Below are 16,890 nucleotides of genomic sequence, written 5' to 3'. Positions count from 1 at the left end.
TTAAGTTAGCTCTAAAGGCATTTTCTCATTTGTAAAAAATGAAGGCATCGACCTCATTTTTTCTCAAATTTGTTATTTTTATAAGTCAAAGAGACGCCAAAACAAACATGGTACAGTCCTGAAAATGCTCTCCAAGTCCTTCACCCGTTACTCAACCGAGACTTGAATCATCTGCCCAGCATCACTACTAAGTGACAAGAGAAAGAGCTTCTGCCTGGGATACTAGTGTGTAAGTAATCTACTCCCCCTCGAGGCAGCTCTGACCTTTGGCAGTTTTTGTCTCCAAGTGAGCTGTCAGGCCTCGATAATTTCAGTCCTGGGAGTGAAGGACTGAAATATAAAACAAGCACAATCTAGCTTTCTAGTATTAAAACCAACAACAGTTAGTCCTCACTTATATCATGGATAGGTGCAATGACTTTAAATGAAAACACAACCAATTTCACCATAGGCTAATTAATATAAACAAGATTTAAGTTCCCACACCTCCATAATAATGTTATAATGAAACAATGTTGAATGAAACATTATTTGAGGATGTGCTGTATATTGTTTCTGGTTTTTCTTTTTTTAAATCAAACATCCTTTTTTATCCATTCCTCCTATAAGTAGATTTGATTTGTATAATTTTTGTATAGTTTAGGACCTATGAAATGGATATAATAGTAATGAAATTAAAAGTGAAATGAATTTGGAAATAAGATTGGACATACATTTTGGAGTTGATAGATTTTGATATCTAGGTAATAATGTGTAAGAATCTTATATTCTTAACATTTGCAGTTAAACCCAGACACATGTTATTTTAAAGTCTTTACCAACTGAGAATGAAAATAATGCCAATATTAGATCTTACTATGTCCCAGACTCTATCCTCCGCTCTCTAAATGTATTATTAGCTCACTGAATTTTTACGACAGTCCTATGAAGTACGCACATCTCCCCTTTGGAGATGCGGTAACCGAGTTACAGGGACACTTAGCGTCATGAAACAGAAATTATTCCAGTTATATGTTGAAATTATACTATAAAAGTAAATATTATTAGAATATAGTTTTTCCCTCCCAATAAACACAACTATGGTGTTTGATGAATCTACTGTTCTTTATATTAGTTGCTGATTTATAGAGTGCTTATTTATTATATGCCGGTTAATGTGCTGGTGCTTTTTTTGTACTTTACCTCAAGCAATCCTCACAGCCACCCCATAAAATTTAATCCCTACTTTATGGGCGAGGAAAATGAGCAGAATTACTTGTCCAAGGTCACTCAACTAGAAAGCGGGGCAAGTCTTGCCCGTGCAGCTCACGCTCTAAAGGCACGCCGCCTCACCAGCCGCGCTGCGTCAGCATGCTCCACTGTGCTGGGGCAGAAGTAGATGCTGCTTCTTGGCAGCAATGCCAATACACTAGACACAAAGTACAAGTGCGTACAGCAGGGAAGTCCTTTGAAATTACGTGATTTCTTCTTTTCTACATTAATTTCCAAGTAAGCTTACTAGGTGCATATAGAAGGAAGACAAAGCCAAAACTTGATCTCTGAAGTAAAAGACCGTAAGTCTTTTCTCTTAGGAAGATAGCAGCCCGTGAGTCACATTGCTTATTATGGCTTTAAGGGAGATTTGGAATATTAAGTGGAATTTTAGGATGGAAAAATATTAGCGATAGCATTTTAGCTTTTTACAAAGTTAGACTTCAGCCTAAATTTAATTGGTGGTTAAAGCAAATTACCTAATATCCAATGTATGTATATTCAAATTCCTATCAAAGTTAAATACAAATATACCTTTTTGTTGTCTGTTAGTCTCCATCATTTGTACATATAATTAAGAGTTAGTTGTACTTCTATGGTAAATGATGTGGTTGCTTCCTCTAGCCTTGTGTTTACCTAGTAGTACTAAACCTGTGCACAAAGCAATTCTCAGAATATCCGATTCAGAATGTGCTTAAAGCTCTTCACTTAGAGACTGAAGCATTGAGAGAAGGTAGCACATGAGACCATTCAACAAGGGAATTCAGCTCTTCCTATTTCCCTGTTACTCAACAGAGGGATTAGCTCTATTTCTCACATGTTGATGAGTACATGTCTCTGAAAATGTTCCCATTATATTCTTTTTTTCCTGTACGATTTTATTTTGGCTTTCTTTGGAGGTTACTTGGTTAGGCCTGGGAGCTCTTCTTTTTAGTAGTGCTTTGTCTGCGATCATGCCACTTTTCACTTTCTTTTTCTCAGTGGAACTTAGAAGCATTAAACACATCTCCCTGATAGTTATATATCAAAATGAACTTTTTCTGATGCGTGTGACTACTTGGCAATTCACTTCATCTACACAGATGTAAATATCTGAAGGAAATGATCAATTTTTATGTGTACCATAGTCAAAAAATATTCTAATCACTAAGCACCTAAAATTTCTCCTCCAAAAAGTAAAGGAACAAAGGTAGCAAATGAATATATGTTGATAGAGGAAATCAGTACAAGAAACACCAGAGAAACTTTTGAGAAGTAAAGGCAAGTGTATGAGTTTTGAAAAGCTGGCTACCATTGGTGCATTTATGATCAATGATGAGGTCGTGACAGTGTGGTATATTCTCTGTTGTTTTTGTACAATCCACTAAACTAGCTAGTTAGGGATACACTTTTCACAACTGTAACCAAACATTTCTGGTATAGTGTTTTGTTTGTTTGTTTGTTTGTTTGTTTTAAAGGAAGGCAGTGTTGGCACAGGGGATAAGAATCATTTGACAGTTTCCTCCCTGAACCTCTACAGTCGAGTAGAACCAGCCCATCCACACTGGTCAGGTGTGCTTGTTCACAGCATCGCTGCGTGCTTTCCCAGGCATTGTTCAAATGCCGTATTTGATGAAAAATATCAAACGGCTGTTTTTCAAGATATTTGTTAATCAAATACATTTGCTGTATTAACCAAACACATATAAATACAAATCCTTCATCATATTTATAATTTTTATTTTAGGAAGATAGATTTATTTTGACAACTAAAAGAAATGATAATACAAGAGGAGGCAATTCAATGTTTTAAATGAAGAAAGGCTTCCATTTTAACCAGTAGGAGCCTACACAAGATTACAGCATTTAGGTTTAGGGCATCTTATCTCTTTGGACCAGATTATATATTATTTGAATCTACTGTGGTGCTGTTAGTATGTTTCATAAGACATAGTACAGAGCTGCTATGATCTTTAAATGTTAATGTTCTTTTCTTATCACTTTACTGTGTAGATACCCTTCATGAGACCCAACTCTGCCACAGCTCATCCTCGGAGGCAATCCTGGAAACCTCTTTTATAAGTGTGATTTTAAAAGTGTGGATAACACTCTCAATAGAGTACATAATGTAAAGGAGAACAGCTATCTTGTCCTTTCCATAAGCTTATCACGGCAAAAAGTTGCCTTTGCTTGTCAGGTTTGGATAGAATGTGATTGATTGGTTTATTACTTGGACTGACAAGGCACTTAATTTGTGTGGATTTTTTTTGTTTTTTTTTCCTTCTACTTTTTTTTTGCACTAATCAGAAATATTTGATATGTGCATTGTTGAAAAATATTAGATAACGTCTTGTCAGAATTATCCTACTAAGTAATGTTTTTCCCTCTTGCTTCTTTGGCAAATGATGATATACAGTATTTGGACTTACTGAAGAGTGGTGGAAGCCTGTGGGACTTAAATACAATGTGCTACTTACTGCTGTCGTTGAACAATACCAGTAACAAGAAAGACAATGCATTCTATTAGTCTGCTATTATGTTTCATTCAACTGAATACATATATCCATATACGAAATGCTGCATTGAGAAACTATAGACTCTTACATTAAACATTTCTAATATTCAGCAGAAGTGAAAGACTTACAAAGCATATGTATTCTAGTTTTGACTCATTAGTCCTTGTGTGAAAGCACTAATATTATTAGCATGGAATTTTTACAACTTCACGTTTTGAGCTCGTAAGTAAGAGATTATATCTGTGTTGATCTCTAGATGGTTTTAGTAATGCCCAAATTTATTCAGTCTTTATTGATTTAAAATGAACTTTTTGTGTTCAGTATAATTTTACCTGTCTTGACCTTAAGGATAAATAAGGTTAAGAAAAATAAGGAGGGAGATACAAAGCTTATTGACTATACAACCTGCCAGTTGAAAGATCTTCATCAACATCTTTATTTTTCCAGGGTTTACAGAATTAAAATTTGATCTTCAAGCTATAATGATCAAGTTTTAAGTCAACTACAGAAATATGTCAAATATTTCATCACTCCATCTTGAACTGACTTAGAAGAGACTCTTTGTTGAAATTGAAATGCACATATACATGTAAATTGTCAACTTGTTTCTTGGAATTTCCTGATTTGCAAATGTGGTTTTGGGCATCGTTTCAGGTATAGTGGCAATTGAAAATAGTTTAATCTTTAGGAATAGAGTAGGCAATGTCATACATAATCAAAAGCAAGTGTAAATATAAAGTTTCTGTATGCTGGTAATGTATAGTTAGAGTAAGCAACCATATTACTGGATGTTTACTAAAAGTAATATGTATAAACTTAGATTAATTTATCAAAAAATCTTATAACATTGAAGGAAAAATATTAATAACCTGTAGCAAAACCGATAGGCTTATCTTTTAAGAATAAGAATGGACTCATTATTTATTACTACCTAAGTTTAAGAAAAATGTTGGTAATTATTATGATTGCTGAACTCCAGCTGATTTTAAGAAAAATAACAGATTGCCATTTTCTTAAAAGAATGTGCTAATGAATTAGACCCTGGCCTTCCTTTGATATATGGTGAGAAATTACTAGTGGTCATTTTATGTTAGATTTCTTAAGAACTCATTAAGTCTTATAGTTTCAGCGTCACTATTATTAATCAAAATCCCTTCCACCGCGGTTCTAATTAGAATACTACATTGTCATCATTCTCCATTTTGCAGTCTTGAGTGTTAGGTAGGCTACTCCAGATTTGGTGCTAGCCCTAGGAATCTGTCTCACACATCACAAATATAAACTGCATAATTCATAAATATTGGTTCTAGAAAATGTATTTGGAATAGGAGAAATTTTGAAAGCAGTAGAAAACACTTTCTCCTGATAAATCTCCTGAATGCTATCATATTTCCACAGTATAAAATTAAATATATTCCATAATTGGTCCAGTTGCTATTCAAAGGAGATATTAATAGGTACCTAAGAAAATATGAACCAATTCACGACATATGTGAGAGAAAACAGCACAACAGGTAAATGATGGCTATTTGTATTGCAATAGGAAAAGAAAAAAAAACAACACTAAACTACCAGGAAGAAAATTAAAAGATCTGAAATACAAGAAGAATAATGTGGTAATATATAGCAGAGGTTCTCAAACTTCACACTGCATCACAATCACTGGAAGGATTTGTTAAAAACAGACTTCTGCTATATTTCCCTCATCTTCCTTATCCCACGGCACTCCTTCCTCCTCCTATCTCTCAGGAGTTTCTGATTCCACCGGTCTGTGACAGGGCCTGAAAATCTGCATTTCTAACAAGTTCCCAAGTGATGCTGATGCTGCTGGCCAGGGGCATCACTTTGAGAACCATTTATATATAATATTTCTAAAAGAAACATTGTGTTGTAGTTGACATTTCTTTAAAGATTTTTTAAATTTATTTTTTAGAGAGAGGGGAAGGAAGGGAGAAAGAGAGGGAGAGAAACATCGATTGGTTGCCTCTCACACACCCCCAACTGGGGATCTGGCTGGCAACCCAGGTACATGCCCTGACTGGGAATCGAACCAACGCAGCCTTTCTGTTCGCAGGCCGGCACTCAATCCACTGAGCCACACCAGCCAGGGCTGTGGCTGACTTTGATTGCTTGAATGTTGCTTTAATCTCTTTAAAAGGGCCCTTACATTTTCAAACATATTTGTTTCTAGATACAAAAAAAAAATTTGTGGTAGTTTCATCACAGCACATACACTATAAACATATAAATTACTTTCATAAATTCAGTTAAATATTTATTTTTTTTAATACCAATTATGGGGGAAGCAATACTTTCCATTCAGAAATGAATCAGAAAACATATATCTTCACCCATAATCCACTAATTCCCTTTAAAAAAAAAGATTTGAAATTAGGGTTATTTTTGAACATGAAAACAAAATTCAGCCTTAGCCTTTATCCATCTTAAATTTAGAAGAATAATAAAGATATGGAAATTCTGTGTCATTTCTATATCTTTATTATTTATGATATTAAAATATCACAAATAAACAGATTACTGACCATAAACAATAAGAATATTCACACCCATTATCTTACTTCCCGGTTTTATATTCTATCACCTAATGAAACTACTCTCTTTTTAAACACTTAATGTTCTTTATTGACAAAATTTACCACTGTTTTTCTTGGTTCACAGTATGGGTATATTTTATGAATATTTCACCAAAACCTATTCAGAAGGACTCTTTGCAGCACAATGGAATATTAACATTATTAATTTTGTTTTCTGAAATGGTTTTTGACAATTGTAACTTGTATAAGGGATTCGGCTTTAGTCTTGTATGGCACATGAAGGCAGAAATCTTTTTCTACGGTCTGAGTCAGCACTTTGTAAATTTTACATATTCTGCAGATTGTGATTACAAATATTTCTGAGATGGGCACGCTTTGCAAATGCATTCCTAATAAAAATGCAGGCCCCTTTCTCCCAGCACTCACTCGAAGACTTTCTGCAGGTCTGCTGATAAGGTTCACTGCTGTTCAGGTACATAAGAAGTAATGAAATGGGATGCTCATGCTGGGCTTTGTAAATAAAATGAGATTGACCCCCGGCCATTATCTCATTTATCTGCTTTGCATTGTAAAATCAAGACCTACACTATTGATTACAGCAAAATTAGTTAATTAGGAACAGGTAAATTCAAAGTTAGGTGGGGCTTGAGCCCAGCAGGTTGTACTGCTGAAAAATTTCCCAGGGCCTGAGCAGATGGTGATCAGTTTATTAAAGAACAAAGCAGACATGTTTCAGGCATGGAGATGTCGAATCATTCTCTTGTGCTGTGAAGAGGTATTTGACCTTACTGTGTATTTTCATATAACTCTTTTATTTCATATTTCATTTTTTCACTTTTAATCTTGTAGTCTGGTTGTGCAGATGTAGTTAACTGAAGAGATCCCATTATTTAAGTGATTATTAAATATGAATTTGGATTTTGATATAATTAATATAATTTCATGTGTAAAGGATATTTTTGTCTTCCTTACCACACATTACTGGCTGTGATAAAAGTCTAAAGTAGCATGAACAAAAGTATGTTTAAGACTTCCACATTAGTCTTATGTTTGTGAAATATGATAAAGACATTTTCTAGTTACTTTGTTTAGAAAATGATTATATAAGTGGTTTACACTAAAATTGTTGTAAAATATGAGTAATAAAATATGTCTTTATTGATATTAACTGTTATTTGAATATTGGTAGATTGCAGAAATCTGTGCATGTTTGTATTCTGTTAAAAGTGATTTAACTCATGGGCCTGCACTTTCTCCTTTTGAAATAACTGAAATAATTGGCTTCTGTTCAATGAAGAAACTATCACTACTAGTTAATAGATATGTGTAGGTGTTCAAGCTGCTAGTGAGATTTTATTTAAGTAATGTTAAAATTCAAGACCAATTCTTTTGATCTTTCCTGTAGAGAATTTTTACATGGAAATGATGGAAAAGTAAGAAAATCCAATCCAAGAATTCTCCTGATATTTAGAGTTTTCTTTAAAGTGAACCAGTATCCAATATAATAGCATATATGTTTAGAGTCAGTATTTTACTTGTCTCAATACGGACTTGGAAGGGATCTAAATAAATGTTTCATGGACAGAAAAAACAGCTTGATTATGAATCAACTTGATCATAAAAAATGTACATTCCTTTTCGGATCCCATGTTGGGGATAGCTCTTCTTCCTGAAGCTTAGCTTAACATCTGGCTACAAATTACATGCATAGGAGGTGCACTTAATTGTTTCTGTTAGTTTAAAGAGTAGTTACTGTGCTCTCCTAGTGAAATTATCAACTGGACATTAGGGGAGTTAAATCCTTTGGAACACTGGCGTATAGCCTGTCTCTTAGGCACAAAAGGAAATATATCAATTGTTTCTTTTTTATTTGTATGTGTATTCTCAGCAATCAGATAAACATGACTGCTTGTTATGGATCATGGGACATACGAACATAAATCATTTTCATCCTCTTCTTTGTCTAGGGTGCTATACTTAACCATAGGCTAAGTATTTTAAATACATATAGAACCATGTTTATTTACTCACTGCAGTTTGTTAAATCAATGTGTAAAAGAGTTTATTCAGCTACTTTATTATTTACATCTGTATCCATTATTAATCTGATGCCTAGGAAATTGTATTTAGTAAAAATCCAATTAAACAGTCAGTTTTCCTTTTATAAATGAGGTTCATTTAATTTCATTTAAATTGTAATTGTAGAGTGCCCTATAGTGTTAATGTGGACAGTATTTATTAGATGTTTAAAAGATACTTCTTTAAGCATCCAGTTTGCATTTTATTAAAAATTTCATAGTGTTTCTTTACAGGTTAGTTTTATATTCTCTCAATATTTTAAGATCTTTCCTTCCTATTTAACATATGTACTACTGGTATGTTATAATAGTCTGTTTTTATTACACAGACATTTGCATTATTTAATAAAGTATATTGTGTTGTGTCACTGCTTTTGTGGGTCAATGACTTCTTTTGCAAAAGATTTTAAAAACATTTCATTCACTGCTTATTTTGATAAATTAAATATGTACTATCATTCTGTTTCCAAGTATATGGGAGAAGTAGAGGTAGAGACCAACAATAATAATTTGATCATTAACTATTTCAAACTCAATTTTTTTTTAGGTAGCAGAATGATTGCAGATCCTTATGAGTTGCTGATTTTTGAGTTTTTAAAAATGATATAAATTTGTGACATATCCAGAATTTGTTCTGACAAAATTTGCTAAAGTTTAAAAAGTGTGTGTGTGTACATGAAATAAGTAACCCACTATTTTTACTATTTAGCTTGTTCTTCCATTTCTAGTATTCTTAATGGTATCTCATATGTTTATCTATGTTATATGAATTTTTGCAAAGTCTGCTCAAGTTCACTGTGTCATGTAGGATATTTTTGTTACCAGCACATAAATATGTCTCTAGTTCAATGTTCTAGTGTAGAAACAAGCAGATATTTTTCCAGATGGAAATAATTTTAGTCATTTCTTTAAAGAGCTTATATTAGTATATTTGTTTATTAATAGAGCTAATGATTTCAAGATCGAGATATTTCTTTTGTTTTTTCCCTCCTGGATTTTGGCAGTTCTTAAGTGTATCAGCTACTCCTCTTTGCTGTGTAGTCTTGGAATTGCAGTCTTTGGTTTACTGGTGAGTGAGCTGTAAGTTGAGAGAGCTCCCATATCACCCATAGTTCTGACCAGCAGGCCTCCTTTCCTCTGGAACCCGCCACAAGTACAGTAGAGTTCCACATGCAAAGGGAGCCGTTCTCAAATGTACCACAACTGAAGGGATCAGTAAGGTTTGGGTCATTGCTAAGTGGCATGTACTTCAACATTATCTTCTAACAAATCTAGCATATAAAACCTTTCTTCTCCATTTTGCATTTATTCTTGAGCGGAAAGATAACTTGATTTTACAGTTAATTGAAATCATCTACAAACTGGGACTACATCAATGTAACAAACTTGTTCTTAGTCTAATAGCTGGAAATTCATAGATATCCCAACAAGAATCACCTGTGTAGGAAAAGGTAAAAAATAATAAATTGAAATGCCCCTTTATATTATTGTGGTGTTTGACTTGAATTATATACTATAAATCTTAATTTTCAGATTATTATTACACAGTTATAAAGTAAATATGCAGTAAATATATTGTAATTTGACATGAACTAGGGACACATTAATACCGTAACTCTTCACCTATCAAGAACCCAGATTATTGGCATTGTGAGATGTAAGGAACATTTCCAGAAACCCTGAAGTTAAACGGAAAAGACTATCTTTATTGAAAATTGAGTCCATGTACTTAACAGAAATTCTCATTTTCATGCCTTTGTATTGTCAATTTGCCGTAGCCTTGGTCAGTGATCTGGTTTCTGAATCCATCAGGAATTGTTGTTGGGGAAAAGCTGCTTAGCCAAGTCCCCTGACAATGTCAGAAAGCAGTGAGCAAGCACGCAGTGAACAGCAACCACTGTTCAAGCACGTGAGGGCTCTGAAAACCAGTAGGAGTTGAATGTAAGAACCAAACCCAGCAGCAGAGTGACGGTACTCACTGCAGACACAGCGGGCGGGCACACTGGTAGCTACAGAGCAGGGCTGGCACTCATACTCAAGACGCTGAGATGACAAAGACAGTGTCATTACGTTTTATGTGTTTTCTTGATAAGATAAAGAATGTGATTTTCAAATTTCCCTTTCAAAGATGATTCAAATACTAGTTTTCATGCTTGAAGGAATATGCCCTCAACTATCTAGAAATTTCAACATTCTCATCAACTCAGAAATGTTTATTCTCTGAAGGTTCCTATGACCATCCGTATATTTAATGTAATGAAAATGTTAACTATTGAAAGGTAAATAAATTAAGAAAACATAAAATTGTGTGGGCTTGCCATTTAGTCTATATTACATTTGATATTAGCTATATATCATCTATTTCATTTTGCCTTTTTAATTTATTTTTTTCTTATTTTGTTGATTTATGTTTATTGTATTTTTTTCCGTTACCATTTAGTTCCCTTATACTCCCCTGCCCCCTGCAGTTTCCACACTGTTGTCCATGTCTATGAGTCCTTTTTCCTTTTTGCTCATTCCCTCCACCCCCTAACTTCCCCACCCCAGTAGCTGTCATCTGTTCTCCATCTACGAGTCTGTCTGTTTTTCTTGTTAGTTCAGTTTGTTCATTAGATTCCATGTATGAATGAAATCATAATGGTGTTTGTCTTTCTCTGACTGGCTTATTTCACTTAGCATAATGTTTTCCAGGTTCATACTGTTGCAAAGGGTAGAATCTTCTTCTTTTTTCACAGCCAAGTAGAATTCCAATGTGTAAATGTTCCAGAGTTTTATCCCCTCATCTACTGATGGACAATTGGGCTTATTCCGTATCTTGGGGATTGTAAATAATTCTGCAGTGAACATAGGGGTGCTTATGTTCTTTCGATGTAGTGTATTGGGTTCCTTCGGATAGATTGTTGATTCTATTACAGATGTCCCTCTTTTCTCCCCCTTTACCCAACTCCACCCAGCCCCCACCCACCTCCTCCCAGCCGTCACCCCCCCTTCTCTCTGGGCATCACCACACTCTTGTCTGTGTCTATGGATTATGCATATATGATCATCGGCTAATCTATTATTTCATAATGTTAGAACACAGATGTTTAAATATTTTAATTGCTTTTAAATATAATTTTGGATAGTTCATTTATAACACTGACATAGTAAATAAAGTACTGTTATTCTTATTTGATTTTATTTATTCCATGGCTAGAATTATCATAGTAAATTTTTTCCAATTCTATATCTTCAGTGTGAAAGAAGATTTTTGGAAAAGTACATAAGGTTATTTGGTTCATAAGGAGAAAGATGTAGAGGAAGAAATGAGTAAACTTATGACATATAATTGTGTTTTAAGCTTCTTTATACTTGAATAACTTGGCTAAGTTGCTAACTTTTCTGAAAAAATTCTTGATTCCTAAAATGGGTCTTTGGAAGACTGGGTTTTATAGCATTACATGAAATTTAGAGTGTGCGTGTATATTTATAGTCCCCTTTATTGTTATGGTTTTTAAAAATCAGTTGTTTTTGTGTGTTTATAGTAGCTGCTTCCCTTTTTTATCTCATAAAGGTTATTAAATAGGAATTAGCATATATTCAAGTAATGTGGGTGCTGTAATTTTTCCCCGTGGTTGCTTAGTTGTGGATTTCTCAATTTTTTTAAGTTTTAAATCAATAACGGAAACAATATATAAAGAGAATTTAACAATTTGGTTTTGAGAAAGTATTTTTTAATTTTAAAAAACAAAGAAAAGGAGGAATAAATTCTTTCTATAAGATGTGTACATCTTTGTTATTTGTTGTTAAATTTTGGTCTTGTTATTCCAACTGATAAAAAAATTCTTTTTATAAGACACTGAAATAATACAGATCTCTCTTCATTGTCAGCAGGATGAGATTGTCTGAAACGAAGAATAGGTATGGTAGTTTTCTTAGATTTTGTACATCATAGGTGGCAAAGATACTATCAAAACATTTATTAATAAGATTTCAAATGTACTAGGAGGTGCTTTGAAAAACCAAATACACTGAGAAAAAGTGACAGGTAAATTTTGAGTAAATTTGTATTTGAGAAAATACTATCTAGTTCTTAGAATGGTTGTTATTTGCAGTAGATTGTAATAGCATGCTATAAACATAGAAAGTTTATTTATAATCTGCATTAATTTGGAGAAATTGATGAGATATAAATTGTGTAGAATTGATTACTTACTTGCATATGTAGCCTGTAGAATTCTTTAGATCTCTAAAAATTTTAGAACAATCACAATGTATTGAATTAAATTTATAATCTTGAATTATGTGTGTCATATTGTTAATTTTTAAAATTTTATTTTCATTGTTTATGCTGTTACAGTTACCGCTTTTTCTCCCTTTCTCTGCCTCCACCCAGCCTCATGCCCTCCCCTCCCCTAGCCAATCCTCATATTGTTGTCCGTGTCCATATGTTGCACATGAGTGTTCTTTGGTTAATCCCTTCATCATGTTTCATCCTGTTCTTCCCATTCTTATTCTTAGAATTCTTCAGGCAGCTTTCAGTCTGTTTACGTGTCGAAGCTTCTGTTCCTGTTTGGTTCGTTAGTTTATTGTATTCAGTAGATTCCACATATAAGTGAGATCATATGGTATTTTTTCTTTCACTGAATGGCTTATTTCATTTAGCATGATTTTCTCCAGGTCCATCCATGCTGTTGCAAAATGTAAGAGTTGCTTCTTTTTTACTGCTGCGTAGTATTCCATTGTGTAATTGTACCATAGCTTTTTTATCCATTCATGTACTGATGGGCACTTAGGCTGTTTCCAAATCTTGGCTGTTGTTTTTTTAAGTTATCTAATGGGCAAATGATTAATTCTTGAAGTTCAAAGCTGACATTGTTGTGTTAGTTTTTAAACACATATGGCTACACACATACATTTATTCATATACTCTTAACGTTTCTATTTTCAAAGTGCTCTGAATGATATTTTTTGTTAAATTTATTGTTATATTTTGTTTCTCCTACCACTATTATTTCAGGTTTAGATTGTTTTTTGTTATAAACATTAATTTAATAATCTCATAAAGTAATGGTAGAATTAATAGTGTTAAAGTTGAAATGTGCAATAGTTTGCTATTTGTCTTTGGAAGAGGGTTTTAAAAATATTATTTAGAAAAATCATAAATGTGTTTACCTTGCAGGTGTGATGAATGCAGGCTGTGCTACCATTTTGGCTGTCTGGATCCTCCTTTGAAAAAGTCTCCTAAACAGACAGGCTATGGGTGGATATGCCAGGAGTGCGATTCTTCGTCTTCCAAGGTACGAGGGGAAAAGCCTGTAAGGAAAAGTGTTGTTTTGATACATACCATCAACTTCCTAACTTTACAGGGATTTGAATATGAAGGAACAACATTTTAATCTAATGTACTTTAAAAAATATATTGCCATGGGTATTTTATTGCCCTTAAGTTATAGAATAAACAGTTCTACTAAATTATAGAAATTTCCTCTATGAAATATTTTTTTAGCTGTTTTGGTTATTCTCTATATTACGGTAGCTTATCAAACAGTACTGTGGTAGCCAGAATAAAATCAAACTCTGCTAACATACCACACCTAGGAAATAGAGACTAGTAGGGAAATTCTGACTTGAGTCACAGAAATTTGTTTTGACCAAAAGAATATATAGTAATAGATATGAATGTTAACTAAAAGAATAACCAATAAAATCCAAAAGAGGACTGATCTTAAATAAATAAGTATATTTTGAATGTTTATAAGGTCTGTTTTTTGAGAAAACTAGTTTTTATATTCTAATATTTATTTCTCATATTTACTTTAGCTAATTAGAAAGGATGAAATTTCTAATAAGATTGTTTAATAGTTTGTCTCCAAATATAAACTACTGAAGTTATGTCTTCTGAATATCATTATTATAACCTTAAGTGGTAGAAATCTACAGTTTAAGATTATTGTGTTTCTTTACAAAATGAAGAATAGCTAGTCTCCTAATGCTTTGATTCATTTGACAGACATATTGGATATATTTGAACTAAGACATTCTGGTCAGCTGTAGGTTAATCAAATTGTTCTTCCTTAAATAGACAGTGGAAATTAACTGTCTTGCAATATGGACATCAAGCCATCCTTTTTAAAATGCCACTTATATGCCTTTATCTGTCCTAGAGTAAATTATAATTGATACTGAATTCCTATATGATCATGGAATCAAAAATATTCTTTTTATCATTTGTTAAAATGATTTGCTCCCACTTACCAAAAGGCCATCTGTAAACTTTTTTTTTTAACTTAAAAAATGCAGAAGAGCATTTGGATATAGAAAAAGGACTCTTTAAAGGTTTTTAAAAATAACACATTTATTAAAATACTTGTACAGTGATTATTAAAATAGAACACAGTATTCATTTTATTTCATAATAAATCATTTGCCCAAGGTTTTAAACTATACAATATCAAGAATTATTTTCCATTTAGTTTATTAAGATCCATATTTAAGAGGGAGCATATTTAATATCAAAGGTTTTATTGCATAATTTAAAAATGCTATCAAAATTGTATTTTAATAAAATATTAGTTGCCTACTATAGATTTTAGATGGCTATCTTATGGAATTCTTTGTAATAAAGAACAATTTTAGGTGCATTCTTTGTTCATGGTTTTGTCCTACCCTCAACAAGCAAAGTAGGAAAGCAATTTTTGAAAAAGGATTGATCGCCTCTTATAAATATATTTTTTTACATACATTCTTTTGAAAAGGTTCTATACTGCTATAAATATGTAGCATTATATTAAATGCAAAGAGTGGCTTTATGTTATGTAGTAATTTTATTAATGAGTATTGAAAATGCAAGGGAACATGTTTCAAATAGTTCGGGAGTATATCATGAGAAGGGTAAGATGGTTTTTGTTTTTGTTTTTTCCTCTCTACCAGGGAGTAACTAGGCCTTTGGACTCTGAATGGAAATCCATTAGAATGGCACATTGTTAGAAAACTTGCACTGTATTTGCTATACTCTGTTTGACCAGTGACTGAATAGCTAAAATCAAGCACCATTTTGAAGTTCCATCCAAAGGTGGCATCTGGTTTTTGGAATGTCGTAGTTTACTGTAAGAACAGCAGCACTGAAATGGATTCATATGTTTATCATACCAACATGACTAGTATAGACTTACACTTTTTTCCAATGAAAAATTAAGTTCAATATCACAGTTAAACTGAAAGTTAAGGAAACGATTCATTTTTTGAATATTTGTGTTATATCAACTCTGTTTTCCCTACTTTTGAAGACTTCCATTCTTGACCAGCAGGTAGTATATTTCTGTTCACATTTCCTCTTGAAGATGTTTGCTAGTATTGGCCCCAACAGGAAAGCATTGGTAGATAATGTCATGCTTTGTAAGTCAGTGCATTGCTGCAGAAGCTGTTCAGTTGGAAAAGCAGTAGATTATTAATATCTGAGTCTGGGAAACTAGTGTCATCTTGGGGCCTCAAAGAAACCCAGAATGCAAGTTAATATAATTTGTCCTCTATTTTTTCTGTCTTTGCTTCAGTGGAATGTTATTTGTTAGGCAATATTGGGTATACTTGCCATGCTCATGTATTTTAGTGACATGAAAAGTTGAGGCAGAAGTACTTACTGCCAGAGAAAGGAAGTGAATTAGTTGCCAATAAATTTAGGTGTAGGAAAGTGAGTGTAAAATTGTTGTTGCCATAAAATATATATCTAACTTCCTTTCTCCATGGTAGTCAGGGTTATTAAGTCTAAGAAGTGTTAACTTTTAGTATAAAAATATTACTTCAAAATAGGAAATGATTTACTTAGCTTAGAATTTAAATAATACAAGGTGAGGGTATATAGTGTAATATGTGTTTGAAAATGCATTGCACTTTAAACATTATTTACCTGTTAACATTGTCTCCAAACTTTACACACTGAGGGAAACTCTAAAATATTGCCATGTCTCCTCTCAGCAATATAATAGATTTATACATGACTTTGTCTTTCAAGTGATAGGCTTTTTGCTGTAGGCTTTATGTCATTATGTCACTGATTATGCTTATTACTCTTACAGAATTTCCATAAAAGTGTACAAAGACCCGTCATATCTAAATACATAATTTTAAGTTTTAGCACGTGAAAGATAAAATATGCCTAAGTGTAGTTCTAATAAAATAAATTTAATAACAATACACCTAAAAGTAGAATGGCTTTTTTTTAAGTGAGATATAACTGACTATGACATTATATTAGTTTCATGTGTACAGTATAATGATTCAATGTTTGTATATAGAATAAATTTTCATTTTACCAAACCCATGGATATAGCATGATAAGACTTTCTCTGTCTTATCAACACTTCATAAACCTAGGTAGCCACTTTAGTTTTCATGAAAAATGACCAGCTACATGGATGCATATATACTGTTACATGTGAACACATGGAGACACAAATCTGCACATGTACCAACACATGGAAATCCACATGCACAAAACATACCTTCTCCCATAGGCTATGCTTTGAAGACATT

At 33.0% G+C, this 16,890-nt stretch overlaps 1 protein-coding gene across 7 annotated transcripts in view; it reads left to right on the top strand.

Moving 5' to 3' along the window:
• Window positions 1-16,890, top strand: part of PHF14 (PHD finger protein 14) — a 179,719-nt gene that overhangs the window by 100,300 nt on the left and 62,529 nt on the right. For 5 of the 7 annotated variants that reach the window (XM_024577288.4, XM_024577287.3, XM_045185200.3 and 2 more), the window contains exon 17: window positions 13,541-13,658. In XM_024577288.4, the coding sequence (XP_024433056.1) occupies window positions 13,541-13,658 (118 nt within the window). Of the gene's footprint in view, window positions 1-3,243; window positions 4,394-13,540; window positions 13,659-15,291; window positions 16,523-16,890 lie in introns of those variants that run through there. The other 2 variants (XM_045185198.3, XM_024577291.3) reach the window with 2 other exon arrangements.

The sequence above is a fragment of the Desmodus rotundus genome, chromosome 6 (genome assembly GCF_022682495.2).
Source record: "Desmodus rotundus isolate HL8 chromosome 6, HLdesRot8A.1, whole genome shotgun sequence".
Lineage (NCBI taxonomy): Eukaryota > Metazoa > Chordata > Mammalia > Chiroptera > Phyllostomidae > Desmodus > Desmodus rotundus.
Note: the sequence above shows the minus strand (reverse complement) of the source record. Positions and strands in the feature narration are given on the sequence as shown.